We start from the raw sequence: 25,000 nt of genomic DNA on the forward strand, positions 1-25,000 counted from the left end.
GTTTTAAGTAACTAGTGATCTCTTATTTTAATTTCATTCCCTTACAAAGTACTATATTATTTTCATTGATATTCCTTTAAATATGATTACCTGCTCTTTACTTTTTAAACTCAAATGTTTGTTTTGGTTCCCCTCCTTTTTTAACTCAGCTATTTATTTAGATCATTTCCACCATCTTTTGTAAAATTTTCATTGAAAATTATGTACTAAATTTTGATTTGAATTTCATTGAAAATTATGTACTAAGTCTTGATTTGAATTTTGCAGGTTATTGCTTATGTAAGCACCATTGGTAATTTTGTCAGACACATTATTATATTAATGTGAGATCATTTTTAACCTTGTAATAATTTGAACCAATTAAATGCCCCCTTCTTAGTAAAACCTGTTAACCATCCTTCTACAAATGTTTTATCTGCACCATAGTTTCTTCCATGAACTTAGTAACCTCTAACATGTTACATATTTTTCCTTTTTATTTTATTTACTATGTGTTCCTGCCTTATCATCTCTTAGAATATGTTCTGTGAGGCAGAGTTTTTTCAATTTTGTTAGCTGCTTTTTTGACAATGCCAGGGAGCGTACTTGACTAATAGTGAGTAATCAACATGTATATTTTCTAAATGACTAAAAGTCTTGAGCTCTACCTTTAAGGTAAAGGAAATGTATGCAGAGGTGTTACAAACTGGGGGAGCAAGATGGTAAAGGAGGGGAAGCAAACGTGTCCTGTGGGTGAAATTGGCCCACAGTAATATTCTGTAGGACTCAACAAAGAGGTTTAGTTTTGGTCTTCACCACCCTTTACTGTCTCCTACTCTAGTTTACACATTGTTGTTAGCTATTTGCAATCATTTTAGTTTGTGACCTTTTATGTGGAAGTGTGAAAATTCATGATGTGCTTAAGTCAAATTTATTGAGTTGTCCTTATTATGAACATGAGAAATGTAACTACATCATATGGGAGGTAAACTTGGTAAGACGATTTCATCCCTTTTAAACTTAGATCATCTTAAACTGATATTCAGACTTCAGTCAGTGAAGAAAAGGGAGGAAAGATGTGTTGTGTGATGTGTGCTTTAGGACTCAGTGGTAGGTGGTTCTTTACCCTATGATTGAAAGGATAGTGATACTACAAAATAGTATCACTAGATGAGGAAGAAAAGATTTGTGTAGGTAGATGTACTTTTTGATGTTTGAGTTTGAATTATCAGTTTGAATGAAAAGCATTTTTTAATATTATAGCAATTTTATCTGAAATTGTATTCTAGGATAGCATTGTCCAATTAAAATACAATTCAAGCCTCAGGTGCAATTTAATATTTTCTAGTAAAAAATTGCAGGTGGTATTAATTTTAATAATGTATATAGCCTAGTGTTTTATTTTGATAATATGCAAAATATTATTTCAACATCTATTCAATAAGAAAATACGATTTTTAAAAATATTCTGAGCTGGAAAAACCCAGTTTTTTTCATACTTACAACGCATCTCACTTTCAATTGCAACATTCCAGCAGCTCAACTGCCACATAGGGCTTCTGACTACTATATGAGATGGTTAAGCTTTAAGGTTTGGTTTCAGTTTTGGAGAGTCTGTTGTTTAAATACGGTTGGTAATAGGTACATGGTGATAGCCATTGAAAATTCTTGAAGCGAGTACTCAGCATAGACATAGTGTTATATGAAGCTATGAAAGCATATGTCATCCAAAGATAGGGTATTTATGGGAGAAGAGAAGATCAAGGAAATAATATTTTAAGCAGTATTTTACATATTTTAAGCTGTATTTTTATATATTTTAAACACTATCACTTTTTATTTCTATGTCTAAGATCTCTTCTTGTATGTCAATTTCTATAAAAAATGAAATGAAGACGTTTACAATATTTCATTTCCTTAGCTTTATCTAATAGCATTATTTAACTTGAATTATTTATCTATAATTGTCCTAGATCGGACTTCAAATAACAAGCTGTCACTCAAAGAAATAGCTAAAATTTCAGATATCTTAAAAAATTATATTTTCGTGGCAAAGAAAATATAAATGTTTATTTCATATTTATTAGGGATAGCATATGAAAAATTCATGTGTGCTTATACTAAGTCAGAAATTACACAATTTGATATTCTGGATATTTCAAGCTAGAATTTCTGTTTTCTTTCTTAGTCATCAAGAGTTCATATAACTAGAGCTGTCCTGGAGCAATTTTTATCTTTTGCAAAATACCTTGATGGTTTATCTCATGGAGCACCTTTACTGAAGCAGCTTTGTGATCACATTTTATTTAACCCAGCCATCTGGATACATACACCTGCAAAGGTATGAATTTTATACTTACTCAGTTTGTTTTAGTGCAATGTTATACATTATAGTTGCTGGATCTAAAGTATCCAGTGGAAAACATTTAAACATTTTAGCTTATTTTATAGTTAATCTGCGGCAATTGTGTTAGGCAGTATCAGGAGATCAAAATATTTATAAGTAGTAAAATAAATGAAACGATAGGTAAAAAATAATCTTTGTGTAACATTGCATTCTAACATCTTTAGATGTGATACATACTTTTCCAATGAAGAGAATTAGCCATACCAATTTTTGAAAGACGAGGAAAGAGAACAGAGAACTAATTGTATTATGACTGTAATCATTTTGCTGGAAAATTGCTTTCATTTTGAAGGCAGAATTTATATCATGACATGTAAATAATACTAATTTAAAAATAAATATATACATGAAATAAGTATTTTTCCAGATAATAACAGAAAATTCTTATTATTTTATATACAAGGATTTAGTCCTAGTTGAAATCAATAATGAGGGATTTTTTTATTTTGAGCTATCTTTTACAGTTTAAAAATATCTCACCAAGTTACTAATTATTGCCTAAGCCCAAATCTGAATTTTGAGAACTCTTCTAAGCAAGATGTCTGACATTCCATCTCTATGCTCACATGGTCAGATTGTGAAAGCGAACTATATATTATGGCCATAGGTGAGGAGAATTTGAAATTGCATGAAGTTTTAGGATATATGACAAAAATATATATGTTTTCAGATATGCTTTAGCTGACTGATGTTCTGTTGCTATGAAGAAATTTATACACTGAAAACTACTGAAATGTATTTTAAGAGCTTTAGTTGACTTTTAAAATATTTTAATCTTTTTATCAGATTAATTTCAATAAATTATTAAATCATTTTACAATTATTTAATTGCCACAGCTATTAGGCTACCTTTATTATAATAAGTTTATTAGAATATGTTAATTGCAGATTATATATTTTTAAATATAAATAATATCGAAGAAGAAAGTTATTTTTAACCTCATAAAAAATGGTCATCTCTTGACCTTTACTAATTCGCATTTAAATTAAAACTGAATGTATATTTATAATATAAGCACTTGAGGCATTTTAAATTCATTTTGATGATTTGTTAATATTCTGTATTAGGTTCAACTTTCCCTATATACATATTTGTCTGCTGAATTTATTGGAACTGCTACCATCTACACCACCATACGCAGAGTAGGAACAGTATTACAGCTAATGCACACCTTAAAATATTACTACTGGGTTATTAATCCTGCTGACAGTAGTGGCATTACACCTAAAGGATTAGGTATGTATAACACTTCCTCTGTATTTACATTTGCCTATGATTATTCTGTATTCTGAGTACTGTTACAGTGAGCAGTGTACATGACTGTGAAATCACTGAAATGTTTTCTTTCTTATGTAGCAAACTGGCATATTGAGAATGGTTTGTGGTAAAGAAGTTTAGGGCTTTTCAATATTAAATTATTTTGGAATAAAATCAGATAAAAAGCAACAGTATTATTTTAGCCTATATGCTTTTTTCATTCAGGAAAATACTTCATAATATTAAAAACAGATAAATCATATTGGTTATAACTGGTGTGTTCTAATACATCAGTTGCTTTCAACATTTTCAGATTGCTACTTTTTTTTTTTTTTTTTTTTGAGACGGAGTCTCGCCCTGTCACCCAGGCTGGAGTGCAGTGGCCGGATCTCAGCTCACTGCAAGCTCCGCCTCCCGGGTTTATGCCATTCTCCGGCCTCAGCCTCCCGAGTAGCTGGGACTACAGGCGCCAGCCACCTCGCCCGGCTAGTTTTTTGTATTTCTTAATAGAGACGGGGTTTCACCGTGTTAGCCAGGATGGTCTCGATCTCCTGACCTCGTGATCCGCCCGTCTCGGCCTCCCAAAGTGCTGGGATTACAGGCTTGAGCCACCGCGCCCGGCCCAGATTGCTACTTTTTAAAATTTTTTTTTTCCAAATTTATCCTTTGTTCTCACTATAGTGGAAACTAATTTAGTTCCTCACTGTGGTTTCTTTTTTGTTTTGAAAATATAGCCAGTTTTTCTAATTATACAAAAATATAGAAAATAAAATAATACAGAAGAAAAAATATATTTATGACCCAAACCCCAAGAATAATTACTGATATGATTTTGTCATGTTTTCTTCCAGTGTTTCTCATTGCATACATATATGAAAATATTTAAACTTTATAATTATAGATAGAGATTTTCTCAATTTTTCTATCTTGTTCTTTTCTCAGCTTAATGTAGCAATGTAAGGGGATGTACCATTTACATTGTTTCTAAAGTTTTGATTCTGTAAATATTAGAGAATTCTCTCATTTATATATGTGTTTACCTCCATCTTTGATTTGTTTAAAATTACTGAGAAGGGGGCTAATGACAAATATTTTAAATTTTTTTCAGGAATGTCATATTATTTTACAGTTTTGCCAGTAGTATGTTACAGTACTTCCTTTTGCGTGCTCACAATAGCATTGAATATTATAGTTTTATAATAATCCCGTTGATAAGGAAAAATAGCACTTTCCAATTTTTTTCTTTTTTCTTTTTTTTGAGACAGAGTCTTGCTCTGTCACCCAGGCTGGAGTGCAGGGGCTAAAGTGTATTTCCTATAAGCAGCATATATTTGGATTGTGTTTCTTTTTTTTTTTTTTTTTTTTTTGAAACGGAGTCTTGCTCTGTCACCCAGGCTGGAGTGCAGTGGCGCAATCTCGGCTCACTGCAAGCTCCACCTCCTGGGTTCACGCCATTCTCCTGCCTCAGCCTCCTGAGTAGCTGGGACTACAGGCGCCCACCACCATGCCCCGCTAATTTTTTTTATATTTTTAGTAGAGATGGGGTGTCATCGTGTTAGCCAGGATGGTCTCGATCTCCTGACCTCGTGATCCGCCCAACTCGGCCTCCCATTTTACTATTTTAATATTTACATAAGCTTACTTTTATTATGTCTTTTTATTTTATTAATGGGGCTTTAGAAGTTAATTATACTCAGATCTGTTATTTTGTCCTTTTATGGCTTCTTCCATTGCTTTTAAGTTGGTAATGCCTAAAATTTATTAGATTTTTCTGCCAAGCACTCTACATATTAATTTAATAATATATATAGTAATTATAGACATATCCATATACATACATAAGACTGCATCTACATATAACTTTTTTTTTGATATCATCCTCATTTTAAAGATTAGGAAACTGAAAGTCGATACAAACCCACCAGCACCAAAATTTGAATCATATCCATCTGACTCAGAGACCTAGTTCTTAAATGCTACACTATGATAGCATTTGCTCTAAACAGATCTTATATTCACACATAATAATTTTTGCCTTATAATATTAATTTCTAATTTACAGAAAAGTTACAAAGTTGTAAGCATTGCACAAAGAATTCTTATATGTCCCTCACCAGATTCTCAGTATTTTATATCTTACCACTTTAGCCTTTACTATTCTCTCATGCTCTCTTTTTATGTATATATAAGCACACCTGGAGATACATACACATATTTTTTTCTGAATCAATTGATAATAAATTGTAGACATGATACCCTCTCACCTCTAAATATTGTGTATTTCCTGAAAGGTAAAGGCACTTTGTTAAATAACCAGAGGATACCCATTAATATCAGTAAGTTAGCATTAGTATAATATTATCATCTAATTCACAGACCCCATTCAAATTTCAGTAATTACAATAATGATGCCCTTTCCAGGAAAAAAATTCTTTTGCCCTAAGTCTGTTGAGGATCATATGTTGTGCTTAGTTGCATTCTTACTTTTAATGTTCTTCAGTGTAGAATAGTTTTTTAGTATTTCCTTGTCTTTCAGGACCTTGACATTTTTGAAGAATACAGACCAGTTATTTTTTTTGGATAACCTTAAATTTGAATTTTCTATTTGTCCATGATGATTCAGGTTTTTCATTTTTACAAGAAATTACAGAAGTCATATTGTATCTGTCTCCTTGTATTGTGTCAAGGAGGCACATGATGTTGAGTTGTCCTTTTCCAAGTGATGTTAACTTTAAACATTTGATTAAGGTGTTATCTTCCAGGTTTCTTCATTAAAAATCACTCCCTTCTCTTTGGTAATTAATAAATATTTGGTGGAGAAATACATTGAAACTATATAAATAACCTGTTCTTCAACCAAGTTTACTTGTTTTAGTTCGTTGATGATTCTTACTAGAAATTATCTTTATTGTGATGACTGACAAATGATGATGTTTTCTAAGACATAATTAAGCTGGCATATCTGCTGTGAGGAAGAACTTGTTTTACTCCTCCACTCTGTCTGTCTGTCTGTCTGTCTGTCTATCTGTCTGTCTGTCTGTCTATCTATCTATCTATCTATCTATCTATCTATCTGACATCTTTTATATCAGTATGGACTCATGTATTCAATATGTTATATGAACAGTTGGCATACTTTCTTTGCAAAGGGCCACATAGTGTTTTAGGCTCAGGGAGCCATAATGTCTCTGTTGCGCATAGTCAGCTCTGACATTGTATTGCAGAAATAACCACAGACAGCATGTAAATGAATAGGTGTGGCTTGTTTTAGTGAAACTTACAGAAACAAGTGGCCTGATGAATTTAGTCCTAGGGCTGTGGTTTCTCTGTCTCCTGGGTTGTATCATTATTTTAATGCTCAAGATTTGGCCAGTAGGACCCTTCACATGGATTATGGGACAAATGCCCATAAGTTTTAATACTTTCTTACTTTCTGAAACAAGATGTTTCTGACTTGTCCTACACTTTGCTTATCCCAGCCCTGAAATTAGCCATTTTTCCAAGAAGCCCTGCTTTGCTTGGTGGATATGGTTTTTAGGAACCAAGATCTGGATGTGAGGTGTGCTTCTTGGTTTTTGAATGTCTTTGCTTCTACATACTCTTAGTGGACAGATCTAGGAAATGACGTTCCTATCTATGTATATAGGTATATCTCAACTGATTTATCTATATTAAAACCATGAGTTCACAGCAGTACCTTCAATTCCAGTCCAAAGCCACATGGCTCAACCTAGCCTCAAACTTTTTAAGTTGCAGCTTTCTTCTTCAATAGTGAGAAATCTTGCTTCTATTGTCTTTAATACATTTATATATTTTCTTATTCTACTTTGTAAAACCAGTGTTTTGATACATACGCCCTAACCTTCTCAGCTTTAACATTGCTAGTCATCTGTAACCATACCCTCAGATTTAACTCTGTATGGCCCTTGTTTTCTCCTCAGCCCCAGTTGTTTCTTTGGCACTGGCCACCCTCCTGACCTCTACTGTCTCCTTGGCCTGACCCTGGAAGTCCTTCCAGACTCACTTGCCTCTTTGGCTCTGTAAGACCCTGGGGATCACCAGAGCCTCTGCTCCTTCCATAGAACCCTTGCCCCTGAGGCCTCACTGGCTGTAGCTACATCAAAGAGAGGGAAAGGAAGAGAACCAGTACATATATTTTAAATGAAAATGACAGGAAAGTGGAATGAGCATTTATTTTTCTTTGTCATTTAAATAATTATTTTACTTTAACATTTTAATGCTTTGAAATTAATTTTTTTTATATAGTAGAATGTAAGGTTCTGACTTGAAGTATGTAGTTTTCTAAAGGACAGCATTTTTCAATACCATTTTAAACAAATGCTTTCTTTTAAGGACACTCTAAAGATAATTTGCACGACACTAACTTTCGTAGAACTGTTCATGTGTAGGCACTCACCTTGAGAAGTAGGATATTTTTGCTTTGACTATGACTTAACACTTTTGTCTCTTAAATTATGATTTATATAGTTAACTGTAGAAGCATTGAGATATATTAAAAGTATTATAGGACAGGTAATATGTATTTATGGTAGCAAGTGAAATAATACAAAGGTTTATAAATAAAATGTTACTACTCTCCCAGGTAGCCAATGTTACCAGTCTTGTATATCTTTCTACTGCCTTTTCTCTGCTCATACAAACATGAGCTTACTCATGCACACGCATAGGTGTTTCAAAGCTTTATTTTGAATATATCATGAACACAAAGTGGTATAATTACATATATCAATGTAATATGTAAACATGTTATAAATATAAATATAAAATGAACCTCACTTAAACATCACTAAGCTTAAGAAACAGAACATTCCCAATGAGCCTGAATATTCTCATGCGTGATCACATCTCTTTTCTATTCCCTGTCATAGAAATAACCCCATCCCAAATTTTACATTATTTCTTTTCTTTACTTGGGTGCTTATTATTTTTTTTACTATGCTTTGCTCTTTTACTATTTATGTATGTATTACTAATTTATTGTTTAGCTTCTGTATGTTACATAAATAGTGTTATTTGGGGATTTGTTTTTTCATTCAATTTTATATTTGTCAGATAAATCGGTTTGTATTTTATTTTGTAGAAATGGATTTATATCAAGCACAAAGCACACAAATATGTATATATTTCTTTGCAGCATGCTGTTTGTATTGTGCAGTATACAATAAAAGTGATTATTGCTAACATTTGAGTGCTTATGATTAAAATGGGCCTGGTACTAGTCTAATTCCTTTACATATGTTGATCCATTTTATCCTCACAAGACGTCCTATGACAAGCAGTAGTATTATTCTTACCCTAACAATGAAGAAGAAAACAAACCTAAGGCACAGAGATGTTATAAAACTGGTCCAATTTTATTAATTGGTAGCAGAAATAGAAGTAAGAATAAGGAAATTATTACTAAGGCAGTATCTGTGTGTTTTTGGATGGAATGGGGATGTGATCAGGAAAAGGAATGTGGCACAGAGCTGAGGTCTGGAGCATGGTGAGGGCTTTGGCACTCAGGGCAGGATGGGGCCACAATCAGTTGTTAGATATTCAGGAATTTTATGAGCTGTTTGTTAAACTGTTGGTATCTTGAACTTGAAATCAGATTATTATTAATATGATAGAAATCAGAAATACATAAATGCTCAAAATCAGGACCTCATCCCTCCACTCTGCAGATAATTCCTTTACCAGCATACCAGTGGTTGATGGGTTTCCCTGTCAGGCTACTGTCAGTGTTCAATTTATTGACCAAAGAAGTGTTTATACAGGTGTTCATTTTATGATAATTCATTAAGTCGTTCATGTATGTTTTCTGTACATTGGCAATATTTTACAATGAAAAGTTTTTTTAAAGTAATACCAGTGTCAATAGGAGGAGAAGAGTACTTTGTGCATCTTGGTGGCAGTGGGGCAATAAAAGGTGGAGAGCAGTCTGGGAAATAGGGAAGATATTTCTTTTATTATAATAGGCGGGATGGATTTTTTGGATAACTTGCTTGCAGATGTAATAATCTTCATGTAAATATTAAGTGAATAAGCAGATGCTATAAATTATACATGAAGGGATTATGCTTTTAAAACTTGTCAAGCAGTAGATAAATACTGGTTGCTACAAGAAAGGCTTAATGTTAAAGGATTTTTATGAAGCCACCTTCATTTTTTAAAAGTATTCTTTATTGTATATTATGCATATTACATGTATTATATTTTCATTTTTAAAAATAATTAGATATTTTGAAATTACTTTAAAATTTGTACATTATGATAGAACTGTTATGCACATCTTAATATTTTATGCTCATTTTCACTTATTGACACAGCATTTCTTAAATGCCCTCAATAATATGTATTTTCTGTATACAAGTGACATAGAAGAAATCTGCTGAAAAGCAGATAATTACAATAAAACAGAGTGTCATTTTTTCTGTGTTTTGTTAAATAATGTGTGGGGTGAAAATGGAGAGAGTCCTTAAATGAAGACAAATTTAATTGAGAATGGAAGACATATTGGAAAACCTATTAATGTAATAAAAACAAGAAAGTATTAAAGTATTAATATAAATAGTTGAGGATTATACATTTATAAATGGATATTAATATATTACAACTTTTTAAAAAGTTCTTTTTTCCACAAAATCAGACATTCAGTAAATAATTTGAAGTTGCCAAAAATTTGAAAGCTAATTTTTGGATACTCACATATTATTAAAATTGTATAACATTAATATAAATGTTGTAATTTAAATACATATAATTATTCAAGAATGCCATGGTATCCCAACATAATTGCATTTAGCTTATTTAATATCTTGTATTTTTTATTTTTACTTTTTTTTTCTGTTTTGTTCTAGATGGTCCCCGGCCATCACAAAAAGAAATTATATCACTGAGGGCATTTATGCTACTTTTTCTGAAACAGCTCATACTGAAGGTAAAATAATTTTATATAATTTAGAATTACAGTATATTAGGTAGAAAGGAATTTCTGGCATGTTTTAAAATTATTATTCTTAAATTAGTAATAGCTACCTTTAAGTGATGAATTGCTTTCAAAATTCTGCACATCTTAGTATTAACTTTTATTGAACTTAACTAACTTCTGGTTAAATGCTCTCTGAAATCTTCCCTATTAAGGGATGTGACAGAAATGGACAAGGAACATATGAATAAGAATTGAGCCCTTATTCTTATAATAATTGACCCTTATTCTAGAGAATGATCTGTGTGCCAGTTTAAGAAGGCTTACATAACGCATTTTATTGTAGTAGGATGTTTTAAATGTTAAGAGGAAACCAAAGTGAAAATAAAAATAAATTGTGGGATAGTACCCAAAAATTGATACTGTATAGTCTTGCATTTATATTGTTTTAAGGAAAGAGTAAGTGATTAGAAAATAGTCATAAGAATACTTAGATGGTCAAAATATGCTAGCTTTTTATAGTGAATGTCAATCAAATATTAATGACTTAAAAATTGATATGTTTCTAAATATTTACTTAATTAACTTGAAATAATATAGTCTATAAATTGTGAAATGTGTGGGGATTTTAGTTAAAATATCACTATATTAAACTTACTCTTATTTTCTTTTAAAATGATTATTTTGACATCTTTTTTAAATTAAAATTTTAATTTTAGATGTAAAGTAATAAAATATTTTTTAAAAATTAGGATCGAGGGGTCAAGGAAGATGAACTTCAGAGTATATTAAATTACCTACTTACGATGCATGAGGTAGGACATGTTATGGGCCTTTTATTTTAATTATTTAAGCCAATCTTTAGAGTAAAATTTTAAATCAATTTTGTTGATTTATGCAGGATGAAAATATTCATGATGTGCTACAGTTACTAGTGGCTTTAATGTCAGAACACCCAGCGTCAATGATACCAGCATTTGATCAAAGAAATGGAATAAGGTATGATATTACTATTAGACTTTAATGGAGCACAGTTGTTCCTCCTAGAATAACTCCTATGAATATTTAAATAAATATTGCAAAATCTTACACATAAGAGAATAAATGGAGAATGCTGCTATTGATCCTCGAATACTCAGGAAACTGATGAAGTATGTATAAACAGTAGTCTCAGGAATCAAGAAGAGTAATTAAATTGTTTTTGCTATAGTAAGGACATTACAAGTTGTGAATAGAGCTTTTTTTTTTTTTTTCAAGAAGACACAAAAAAGCAAGGCATGTTTTACCAAAAGAGGATACAATGAAATTTTATGATATGAGGCCTGAGAGAGATGATAGCCAGATTTGGAAGGTTCATAGAATGGTAATAATTTCAGTGGTTTTTTTTTTTTTTTTTTTTCAGTTGGTGATGAAAAAGAATTTTGAATAGGGGAAATGTTGTGCTCAGATACCTGTTTTGTTAGATTTACAATCACCACTGTGAAACATGAGTTGAAGGACAAACTGACGTAGCAATATCAGCAGGGAGATTATTTTATTCATCTCTATTAAAGATGATAAAGATGACGACCTGAGACAGTGGCAGTGCAATGCAATGGAAATAACAGAGATGAAAGATGTTTTGGAATAAGAGGCCAAGACCAAAAGAAATTGAAAACCAACTTTTGTTGTGGCAGTTGAAAAGTAACTTGGTAGATAGGTGAAATCCAATTTCTTAATTAGTATTTTTATGAACTTAACCCTATAATTTAGCTTCTTAAGGAATTCTTCTGTTTTATTTTTCTGGAGTTTTAATTAGTGGGATGAGCAGGATATAAAGGTTATATCATGTATAACGCAATGAATTTCCACAGATTTATTGTGAAAAAGAGTTTAAAAAACAGTTTGGAAATAATATATCAGTGACTGTCAAGGGCTTTTTTAAGTGCTTTTTTTTTACTTGGCCATTTAAATCAATGAATAACAACTTTCTAGACCTGAAGAACTCCTTTGCAAATTAGAGAAGCAATCACTATCTCTGCATGCATATCTCGCTTGTGATATCCCTGTTACTTTGAGTTTATAATTCATGGGGCTGCCAGTCTATTTGAAGAAGATTATACATTTAGTGATTAACAACTGTTATAATTTTTTACTCTTGTTATAATTTTTTACTGTTGATATTTAACTGACTTTACCAAATAATGGCAATTTCATATAGTTCGATCTAATAATATAGTACAGTTACACTCACTTCTGAACTTATATTTAGATTGAATAATTAGTGTCCTTGTCCTTAGATTTTGCTTTGTTTATTATATTATCTAATAAATTTAGTGAATCAGTTGAAGATATCCACATTACTCTTATGGAAGATACCAAACTTAGATTGTCTAATATGATGAAATGCAGAAATATAATTCTATTATTTTGACACATCAAAAATATGATTCTACAATTGAGAGTACTATTTGGTAAGATCTTTAGGATTTACATAGTATTTTAAATGTATGGTACGAAAGAACTGATTAAGCACAACAGATTAAAAGGACTTGTGCTCATGGCTGGCCATGAGCAGAGCATGTCAGATTGTCACCAGTGTGTTAAAAACAATCACACAGATTAAAAAATGGCCTTTCCTTGACACTTCAACTTTTCTACTTCAAAAATGCGGAGAAAGCTGGTTCAGAATAGTATAAAAGATGAAAAAAATAGGCTTATTAGATAGAAAATATTGAAAATGACTGAAGCATTTAAATGTCTGTATTCTAGAAAATAGCCATTAAAGGCTAACAGTTGTATATGACGTATTTTGGGAAGAAAATTCTGGTCTGTTGTAATTCATACAATTGAGTTCAGTATAATAGTTGAACAAAAAGAATGAACTCAGTTTAATTCTGATGATATGCTAATTGGGCTTAAGGAAGCCCTTGTGATAACGGACCACTGGACTAAGCAGCCAAAAAATTGGTATTTTTGTATCTGGAAATTTTCAAAGAAAGGAATAGACAACTACGTGTCTTATATAGCCTAGACCATTTGCTGGCTGAATATAGTGAGCTTAAGCAGGTCAATTAGGATTATTGTTAATTAGTAATAATGTATATTACAAGTAAACATTCATTAACAAAGTAAATTTCTTATTCATACGGTATCACATCCCTATGTAAGTAGATGTGTGATGGCCCTAGACATTTTCATGTTTCAACATTAATCATAATTTCTCTTGATCCAGGGCAGGGTCTGATACCTTTTTTTCCTGCTACTCAAAGTTATTCCTAGAAAGTAGAAACTCTGTGAGAACTTCTAATTCTATATTTGAGTGTAGCCACATTTTTAGACTGTGAGGGTTTTTTTGTTTTTTTGTTTTTTTGTTTTTGACAGAGTCTCACTCTGTTGTCTACGCTGGAGTGCAGTGGCACCATCTCGGCTCACGGCAACCTCCACCTCCTGGGTTCAAGCAGTTCTCATGCCTTAGCCTCCCAAGTAGCTGGCATGACAGGCATGTGCCACCACACCTGACTAATTTTTTTGTATTTTAGTAGAGATAGGATTTCACCATGTTGCCTAGGCTGCTCTTGAACTTCTGCGCTCAGGCAATCTGCCCACCTTGGCCTCCTAAAGTGTTAGGATTACAGGCGTGAGCCCAGACTGTGAGCTTTTACTCTGGTTCTCAAGACCATTTTTGCTGTTTAATGTTGTATCTTATGATTTCTTGAATGTATTTTTTTTTGACATGTCTGACTTTGCTATTCTCAAACTTGTCTTTTTTCATTACTGATCTTGGTTCCTAAAAGTTTTGAAAATGGATTTCAATGTTAACCCATACATATTTATGAATGTGGGATTTGAAAAAAAAGATGTTCCAAAGGAAATGATCACTTTTCTCAGAGTTTATTCTTTAATAGTTTATTCTTTAATCACTTATTCTCATAGTTTATTCTTTTCTCATAGTTTATTCTCATAGTTTATTCTTTAACTATTATTCTCTAATAGTTTATTCTCTAAAAAAGAGAAAAAGAAGCAGTATCACTAACTTCTTTTTTAATAGTATAAGCTCTTCACAAAACTAAAAATAATGAGATTAACTTTAAGCTATTTGTTCTCCTTTGTAAGTATCACTGAAATTGTGAAAATTATATTGCATCTTTTACTAGATTCTCTTGTTCAGCTTAGTACTTTACCTGAAAATATACAATGGCATTTTATTTTTTAAGAAACATATTTAATAAAATAAAGCACACTATAGTGTTTTAGCACCTAAAGAACCTTCTTATATTCTAGAATTAGTTGCCAGTGTATATAGTTGTCATTGTCCCTTCTACTCTATGGAAACAAATTGCTTTTTTTAATAGAAAAAATATGGAATAAAATGTCTAAACACTTACAAATATTATAATGAATATGGCCCTACTTGTATATAGTACTTGAAGTGATTGTATAGGTTAGTTTGTATATTAGTGGAGGCTATTTTGCTCCAAGTAAGAGAAAACCTCTCAAGCTTTTAAAGTAAAAACTGAATAATATATTTGTTAAAAAAAAAATCTTAGAGTAGGAACCAGGAATTGGAGGGCTATTAGGAAACAAGTTTGCTTTCTCTGCTGCTTTCTGTAAGCTGTTTAATCCTTCCTTCTATATGTTGACTAGCCTTTCTGAACAGAAACAAAACATTGCTGTTCTAGTTTCTGTTTTAAACAGTTGTCAAATTCAAGAGCCCAGCAAAGAGGAGATATTGTTTCTTAGACCTCATTCCAAATTCGCAAAAAGGAGAAATAACTAGGCAGGTGCCTACCTATCGTCTAATTAGTCATACCAAGAAAACAGGGTTAGGGTGCAGTGGCTCACGCCTGTAATTCCAGCACTTTGGGAGGCCGAGGTAGTCGGATCGTTTGAACACAGGAGTTCCAGACTAGCCTGGGCAATATGGCAAAACCTCACCTCTATACTAAAATTAAGAAAAAACATTTTAAAAAAGAAAGAAAATAGGGTTATCAAGTTTAAATGTTGGGGCCAATTCTTAGAGAGAAGAGATGTGGCCTAACTAAGCATGTCTCTTAGAACTGAAAATTGTGTTTAGTATGTTGGGAGGCAGTACTTATGAACACCAGTCACATTGCCCTTTTGAGTGTGTGGTTGAAGGACATGTTTAAAGAAAAATGATTAAAGCATGCTAGTTTTTAATTTTTCCAAAGAATTATAATCCTGAGAATAAAATCTTCAGAGAAATTTTATATTTCACATATGTATAATTTATTTGTAAAGTATATAGTGTGTTTTTGTTTTTAATATTAGTAAGTTTTTAAAAGATAATTTATGTATTTTTTAGGGTGATCTACAAATTACTGGCTTCTAAAAGTGAAAGTATTTGGGTTCAAGCTTTGAAGGTTCTGGGATACTTTCTGAAGCATTTAGGTCACAAGTAAGTTGATATTTGTCGTAATGCATTCTAGAAATAACTATTGAGATTATGTTTTTATGAGTTTTATATGTAATGTGAGATGAAATTTGACTTGAATAATGTAACAGTGGAAAATAATAGCTTTCTGTGATAGAAGTTGCAAAAAATTTTTATAAAATATATTTTATTAATAGTAGATTATGGAACAAGATTACAATTTAAATAATACAGTTTATTTCTATATTCTTCCTAAAAAGAAAGTATTATCTATTCTGAAGATGTAATAAAATATTTTGTCAAGACAAAACGATGCACATATAGGAATGATTTCAAGGAAAGCTTTCTTGACAAGGAAATACCATGTATATGTTGAGGTCTTTCTGAGAATTGATCTTATGCTTACCTGCTGAGTCGGTATTTGTTATTAGTTTCTAACAGTAGGGTTTATTGATTAATTTTGTGACTTACAGATGCTAGAATACCTCATATCTTTTCCCAAATCCAGAATTTGAATACTTTCTAAGAACACTTTTGGCGTAAGAACTACTGCTGGCTTAATGGTTGCAATTCATACTACACTATCCAGTGTGTGATATAGTTTTAAGAGTATATTTTCCTTACAAATGAAGCCAAGGAAGTAGTGCAACTATAATTTAAATGCTGCTAGATGAGGTTCCTATCAGAACCTCATTGTTAACCTCTTTTTTTGTTTTTTTTATTGGTGCTTACTTAAACTTGCAGAGCGCTTATTTGTAATAATCATGAAAACTGCACAAAATTCAGATAAGGCATGTCTAACAAGCTGTATAGCCTAGAAGTTTAAATATTTCTAAAATTTTGGTTCCAAGCAATAATTAAGTAAGGGAGACTAGATATGCTATGAATATAAGGAATAGTTCAAACAAGGCCAGGATTGTGGAAAAGGATACACACACACACACACACACACACACACACACACACACACACATACATATACACGTACATGGAACTGTAAGTACACTTGGTGACAGAATACTGGGAATGAAGAACCATATGCTCTTTCTATATTAAGAGATAAAGATCGCTTATTTAACTTCAGTTAATTAAAATAAATTGACTGGACAAAGTTAAAGGATTGTAGCCCAAGATGCAGCCTCCTAAAAATGTCAAGAAAGCACATTAAAAAATTTATAAAAAGATGAAAACTCATTACCAAATTAAAAATAACAGACAATTTCCTGTATAAACATGGTGTTTAAGATGCCCTGTTTTCCCCTTTTCCTGTAAAATGTATGAATGATACAACAAGAAGTAAAAAATGTACTCCCTATCACAAATATTATCACAAGTAGAAGACAGATGCAAATATATGAACCCCAGAATATGGTTATCAGCTGCTTAAAGTCGCTAAGGTTGGGTAAAAGCTGTTAAGGCTAAAGAGAAAATACAAAGAGAGTGGTGAGAGAGTTCAGTTATAGCAAATAGGAAGTGTCAGTGAAAGTACATAGTTTCTGAAGATGAGAGGCACACCTTAAATTACAAAAATAGATCATTTGTTTGAAATAATAGATATACATATATCATGCCTGATAGCAGAGTTTTTTTTAAATCAGATTGGTTTCAGAAAAGGAGAAGATATATCACAAAGAATTACACAGATGAGCTATATTTGTGGCAAGCAGTCTGTCTCTGTAGCTATAGAGAAAGGGAAAGTTTTCGGATTGTGAAAGCAAAAAGATTACCCTTGTCCCTTCTTTTACACATGTTCATGGAAGTGTCCTGCAGACGGATGGTCCACGTAAATTAGACTGTATCAAAAGAATTGGCACATCATCAGTGCATGTGTATCAGATAAAAAACATGGAAAAAGTAAGTTAATCAGTACATGAATAGCACTTAGCAGAAAAATACTGCTATGGAATATAAAGCATTTAGATTTAAAAATTTGCTATCATAAGTTAAAAATAAATAAATAAATACATACATACATACGTAGCTTCTGAAAAAGAACCACTAAACAGAATTTGGAGAAGTAATCCAGCTACTCAGGAGGCTTACGCAGGAGGATTGCTTGAGCCCAGGAGTTTGAGTCCAGCCTGGGCAATGGAGCAAGGTCCCCTTCTGGAAAAAAAATAGTTGTAAGAAATGTTAACATAGTGATATGGTTTGGTTGTGTCCCCCCACCTAAAATCTCACCTTGAATTGTAATCCCCATGTGTGAAGGGTGGGACCAGGTGGACATAATTGGATCACGGGGGCAGTTCCCCCTTGCTGTTCTTGTAATAGTGAGTCACATGAGATCTGATGGTTTTGTAAGCATTTGGCATTTCCCCTGCTTTCCCTCACTCCATCTTGCTGCCCTGTGAAGAAGGTGCCTGCTTCTCCTTGCCTTCCACCATGATTGTTAAGTTTCCTGAGGCCTCCCCAGCAATGCAGAACTGTGAGTCAATTAAACCTCTTTCCTTTATAAATTAGCCAATCTTGGGTATTTGTTCATAGCAGTGTGAGAACAGACTAGCACAGATAGCATGGAAGTATTTAATTATGAGCTAATAAAACATTGGACAAATACTGGAGGAAAAGAACTATACACAAAAAAATAAAATTGGAAACTTCTCAAAGGCAAAACTCTGGCTAGTAACATAGTGAAATACACAGAAGATAAAACTGAAAAAAAAGCAAATAATATGAATAGATGAAAACGTGAGTTTAGGATTAGAAAGAAAATGAGCAACATGGGAGAAAAACAAATTACCATAATGGCATAAATCGGCCGGACGCGGTGGCTCACGCCTGTAATCCCAGCACTTTGGGAGGCCGAGGTGGGCAGATCAATGAGGTCAGCAGTTTGAGACCAGCCTGGCCAACATGGTGAAACCCCATCTCTACTAAAAATACAAAAATTAGCCGGGCATGGTGGTGGGCGCCTGTCATCCCAGCTACTCGGGAGGCTGAGACAGAAGAATCGCTTGAACCTAGGAGGCAGAGGTTGCAGTGAGCTGAGACTGTGCTATTGCATTCCAGAGCCTGGGCAACAGAGTGAGACTCCGTCTCAGAAATAATAATAATAATAATAATAATAGCATAAATAGAGTTCCCAAATAAGAAAAGCAGAACAGTGGAACAAAACAAATATTTAAATCTGTAATTCAATGAAGTCTTTATGTAAGATTTTGCCATTCTTATTTAGAGGACATATTGTGTGCCAGGGAAATCTGACCTAGAATGGTTAGCATCAAGATGTGTTACTGGACTTAATTATAAGAATACTTGGTATATTAGTGCACAAATAAAGAGAAAAATGAGTCTGGCTTTAGACTCCAAAATAACCTTCAATACAAAAATCTATAACAATCATAAGATACTTAAATGAAGAAAGTGGGAGCCAAACTATCCTTTAAGTAAAAAGAATGTTGTCAAACATTTTTAAGCCATACAGCAAATTATTTCTGTGACTAAATTTTGAGGAAATTGCTGGGGATAAAGTCCAACCAATTAGGAATGACTGGAGAAACTATTGCTAAGGACAGCTGGTGAGCACTGAATAAATTTATGCTAATATATAAAAAGTAAATTCTGATCTATCACAATAATACCTACATTTATTTTAGTCTTAGTTTTATGGTTAAAATGAATTGGGAGGGGTGAGAAAAGAAGGAAAGCAGAGCAAGTGCAAAGAGTCAGAATTTCCATGTAAGCGGACAGATGAAATATTACAAATATAGGCCTATTGACTAAAATTTGATGATGTAGATGAAAGGAAAAAATTAAGAGCAAATATGCTGACATTTAGATTTCTCATAGTAGGGAAATACCCTTTTTAAACAGATGTAGGATTACTTATTCTTTCATAAAGAGATAAGCAGTTCTATAAAATTATAGAGCTTTCCAAATATTTAAGATCTGTATGGATAAAACTAAGAACAATATATGTAATGGAACTTTAAAAAATCTGTAAAGATCAGTAAGCATAACATAAAATATGACATATCTAAGACCAGTCATATTGTCATAAAAAATAAATGTAAAAGCTTTTATACATCACCTGTTGTAAGAAAAATATCACAATTGATCACTGTAATAAAACCCAGTTCTGTACGCAAGAAACATACCAGAAAACCAAAGTGGTTTTGAAAGGTTAAAAGTAAAAGGATGGCTAAAGATTTATCATGTAAGCACAAAGAAAGCAGAAAGTAGGAATCATGATCTTAATATTGGACAAATTAGAATACAAGCCAACAAGCAATAACCATTAGATAAAGAAGAATTATTTATAATGATAAAATAGACACATTCATAAAATAGAAATTACAGGAGAAACAGACAAAGTTTAAAACTTTAAAACAAACTTTAATTCACCTATTTCAGTCCACAAAAAGCCAAAAAGTATCTGGGATGGTGGGATAAATCTTCTCATCCTTAAACTTGTAGGTTGATGTATAGGAAGATTGGAGTGCTATCATGCTGGTTCCAGGGGCTCATGGTGCAGAACTTACAGCTTGCTAAGTTTTATACTACAGGTCAGTAAGTTTAGAGGGTGCTTTGCCTGACACCGCCTGCAGCGATCTCATCATTTAAAATACACAGCCATGAGATTTGACCTTGACTCTGTGGATAGTGAAAAATAGCAACTCATCTAAAGGGGCCTACTAGTCAGAGGCAGGATAAGAGAATCATCAAACTATGTACCCGGTGAAGTAGAACTTTGGTGGAGGCTGTTGTGGAACTTTTGAATTTCATTTGTACAAAGAGCTTTTGAGATTCAAATAGAGCACCAAAGATAATATTCTGCTCTTTTAGCTGATGATTTTTTAACCAGTTCACCCTAATTAGCGGACTTGAAGATCTCAAAGCATGGATGAAAAATAGAGAGTGAGGGAAAAGATAAAGCCTTGGAAAGTAAGAGACTTCACATGTGACTATTAAGAGTTCTTAGAAAACTGATGGATGTAAAAACTAGATATCCTGAAACACTTTGATCTACTAAAAACCTAGAAATGTTGGATAAAAATATGTCAATAATCCTGTTAAATATATAGGTGTGCACACAAAAGTAAGGAAATTCTCACATGCCGGAAATGAAAATCAAGCATACCAAAAGAAACAAGACTTTAAAAGCAAGGTAATTTTAAAATAAGCCATGTGATTTAAAAAACCCTAAGTAACTTGTGGAAATGAAAAGGTAGTAATTACAATTAACACCTATATGGAAACATTAAACAGATTAGACAAAGCTTCAGAAATAGTTGGTGAACTGAGAGATAGAACTGAAGAAATTACCTAGAAATCAACACCAATAAACAAGATTACAAACATGAAATTAAGAGAGAGAGAGAAAGAAGGAAAGGTTTCAAATATGGCTAATAAGAGTTACAGAAAAGTGGAAGAGAGAATGAGGAAGAGGCACTATTCAAAGTAAATTACTAAAGTTTTACAAAATTGATGAAAGAGCTGATTTTTCAGATTTTGGAAGCAAAATGAATTCTAATCAGGGAAAATTAGCATGAAATCTTACCACAAAGTGAAACTCCAGAGTCCAACAAGGACAAGGAGAACAACAAAGGGAAGTTAGCCATGTAATATTACAAGAAATATAATATTTTAGTAAAGAAAACAGTACAGTACATATTTGTGAATAAACAGAGCAAAGTGCAGTTCATAGATTGACCCAAATACTTAGTGATTTTAGTGCTAATAAAGGTGCCATCTCTGATGAATAGAGTGATGATATACTTTAAAAAATGCTGTCTGTTAAAGGAATGGAACAAATGATATATTTTTATTTGCATTTGAAAAGTTAATAGGCAGTTATAACAAATGTACCACTCTGGTGAGGGATGTTGACAGTGGGGAAAGCTGTGTGTATGTACGGGTAGGGACATATGGGACTCCCTACTTTCTGCTCAATTTTACTGTGAACCTAAAACTTCTCTAAAAATAAAGTGCATTTAAAAGAGAAGGGGAAAGTTTTAGGGAGATGAGAAATCATAAAGTGTTCACTTGTATGGGGGAGCCGTGAGTGATGTGGAAATGTAAGGGATGAGTTGGGTGTAAAATCTCTCTGGGTATCTTTTTATGTCATCATATATTTTTAACTAGATAAATGTCTTACTTATTTGAAAAATTAAATGATAAAAGCTGGTATTGCATTATTTAAATATATAAAAATAAACTTTAAGGCAAAAAATTATTGAGGATGAAGGAGGGCACCATATTATGAAAAAGATGTAATTCACTAGGAATGTAAAACAGTTTCAAATGCATATATACCTAGTGTAGGTGAGTCATAGAAATCTATTATTGACTAAATTTGGAAGAGTATTTTACAAGTTTTAACATATTTTTCTCCTTAAAAGATCAATTACAAAAAATCTCAAAAGTATAATTTGAAAAAAAATTAATTGGCTTGAGTGCCATACACATTCTTTTCAAGCACACAAAACTATAGAAATTATTTAAATGAGGCCATAAAGTAGGTTCAATAAATTTAAACAAATTGTCATACAGATGACTTTCTCTGCAAACTGTGCAGTTAAACAAGAAATCAATGACAAAAATTAAACTTAGAAAATAGAAATATGTATCTTCTAAATAACAAGAAGTTATTCATTATGCAAATTATAAAATGCAGTAATAAATACTTAAAATTATGTATATTTACACTTGTGAGATTTGGTCTAAATGATACTAGAGAAAATTCATAGTTGTAAATATTTATATTAAAAACAGAAAGGTACTTAGGTTTTCATTTTTCTAGGTTCTCAGTTGTGCTTACCTCATTAATTGTCTGCCTAAGAAGGCAAAAAAATAATAAAGGGCAGAAGTGAATGAAACAGAAAGCAAGACTATTAAACAGAGTAACAGCAAGGCCAAAAAGCTGTATTATTCACTTATAAAATACTTTTCCGTGACTAGCTAGATAAAGAAGGAATTGGCCACTATTTCACCTAATAAAATTAGTACAACCTTGATACCAAAATTGGATATGGATTATCCAATTATAAGGGAAAGGTATGGTCAATCTCCCTTATGAACATGAGTCTGTCAGTTACTTTTTAAAAGTGTACAGCATAACCAAGTTGAGGGTAGTCATAGAATGTAAAGGTGGTTTGACATCAGGACAACATTTTATCTATTTATTAACAAAGGAGAATAGCTATATAATTATGATGTGTGCAAAAAATTTTCATAAAATTCAGTAGCATTCATCATAAAAATTTTTAGCAAACCACAAATAGAAAATAATTTATTAAATCTGGTAACATATGTCTACTGAAAACTTTCCACAGTCCTATTTAGTAATGAAATGTTAGAAGCATCCCCTTTGAATAGCCAACAATTAATGAAAGCCTGCTTTGACCACCCCTGTTCGACATCCTATTGGATAATATTTCGGCATTTATATAACACTCCACCTAAAGCTAACAAAATTGTTTTCTAGTGCATATGCAGCATTCTCCAAAATGTATTATGAGTTGGGCTGTAAAATATAAAACAAGTCTCAGTAAATTTAAAAACTAATAAATCAAGCAAAGTATATTATCTGACCACACAGAATTAAATTTGGATGAAAGAGATTTGAGAAATTGCAAGGTATTTGGAAGTAAAGAACGTAACTAATCCCTGAGTCAAAAAAGAAATCATAAAGAACGTTAGACGTTGATTAGAACTGAATGAAAACAAAACCACAGCACAGACTACTTATTGAAAGCTTATGCATTGCTGATGGAATGTAAAATCCTGCAGCCATGTTCCAAAAGGATTTCCTAAGAAGTGTTGCCATACTTAGGAATGTATCCAAAAGAAGTGATAACATGTTCATAGCCAGACTTTGCATGAATGTTCTTAGTACTATTATCATTATTATTATTGTTGTTATTATTTTGAGACAGAGTCTCACTTTGTCACCCAGGCTGGAGTATAGTGGCGTGATCTCCGTTCAGTGAAACCTCTGCCTCCCATGTTCAAGCAATTCTTCTACCTCAGCCTCCCACGTAGCTGGGACTACAGGTGCGCGCCACCATGCCCAGCTAATTTTTTTGTATATTTAGTAGAGATGGGGTTTCACTGTGTTGGTCAGGCTGGTCTCAAACTCCTGACCTCTGATGATCCACCCACCTCAGTCTGCCAAAGTGCTGGGATTACAGGCGTGAGCCACTGTGCGCAGCCAGTACTATTATTAGTAGTAGCTCCAAACTAGAAACTATCCAAAAGTCAATCAGCTGATGAATGGATAAACAAAATGTTTTATGTCCATACAATGAAATACTATTGTGCAATTAAAAGGAAACAAGCTACTGATGCATACGATGACATAATGAGTCCTAAAACTATTATGCTAAGTGAAAGAAGCCAGATGCAAAAAACTATATACTATATACTTATGTTTATATTAAATGTCCAGAATGCAAATAAGTGGTTACATGGTGCTAGCAATGGGAGTGGGAATTAACTGCCAGTGGACACAGGGAACTTTTTAGGATGATAAAAATGACCTACAACTGTATTGTAATGATAGTGGCATGACTTGATATAATTTTTTAAAATCAATTGTTCATTTACAAAGTGTGTGAATTTTGTGGTATGTGTATTATACTTCAATAAAGCTAGTAAAAATGTGAAAAACAAAATTTAAAACTCTTTGAAAGTGCAGGATAATAATATTACCACCTTGGATTAAGGAAGAATTTCTGAAACAATAAATACACATAAATCATACAGGAAAAAGATAAATTTGACTATTAGTATAAAAAGTACTTTAAAAGATGCCATAAAAAGTGAGAAGACAAGGCACAAAGTGAAAGAAGATATTTGCGGTTTATCTCGGATACAATGGATTTGTCTCCTAAACATATGAAAAAATTGTGCAAATAAATTAGAAAAAGAAAATCTGTTAGGATCATGAAGAATATAAACAGACAATTCACTGAAGAGGAAACTTGAGTTAGCAGTAAAGATATGGGTAATATACTCAATTTCAGTAGTAATCAAGAAAGTGCAAATAAAACATGCATTTAATGCTCATCAGGATGGTAAATTTTAAAACTGTTGACAGTATCAAGTGTT

At 32.4% G+C, this 25,000-nt stretch overlaps 1 protein-coding gene across 8 annotated transcripts in view; it reads left to right on the forward strand.

Annotated features, from left to right (window-relative positions):
* The window catches only part of NBEA (neurobeachin), a 741,630-nt gene that overhangs the window by 162,918 nt on the left and 553,712 nt on the right, over window positions 1-25,000 (forward strand). For all 8 annotated transcript variants that reach the window (XM_005585622.4, XM_065533144.2, XM_065533146.1 and 5 more), the window contains 6 exons: window positions 2,168-2,320; window positions 3,455-3,623; window positions 10,508-10,587; window positions 11,328-11,390; window positions 11,477-11,574; window positions 15,881-15,973. In XM_005585622.4, coding sequence (XP_005585679.2) covers window positions 2,168-2,320; window positions 3,455-3,623; window positions 10,508-10,587; window positions 11,328-11,390; window positions 11,477-11,574; window positions 15,881-15,973 — 656 coding nt within the window. The remainder of the gene's footprint in view (window positions 1-2,167; window positions 2,321-3,454; window positions 3,624-10,507; window positions 10,588-11,327; window positions 11,391-11,476; window positions 11,575-15,880; window positions 15,974-25,000) is intronic.

The sequence above is a fragment of the Macaca fascicularis genome, chromosome 17 (genome assembly GCF_037993035.2).
Source record: "Macaca fascicularis isolate 582-1 chromosome 17, T2T-MFA8v1.1".
In the NCBI taxonomy this organism is placed as follows: domain Eukaryota; kingdom Metazoa; phylum Chordata; class Mammalia; order Primates; family Cercopithecidae; genus Macaca; species Macaca fascicularis.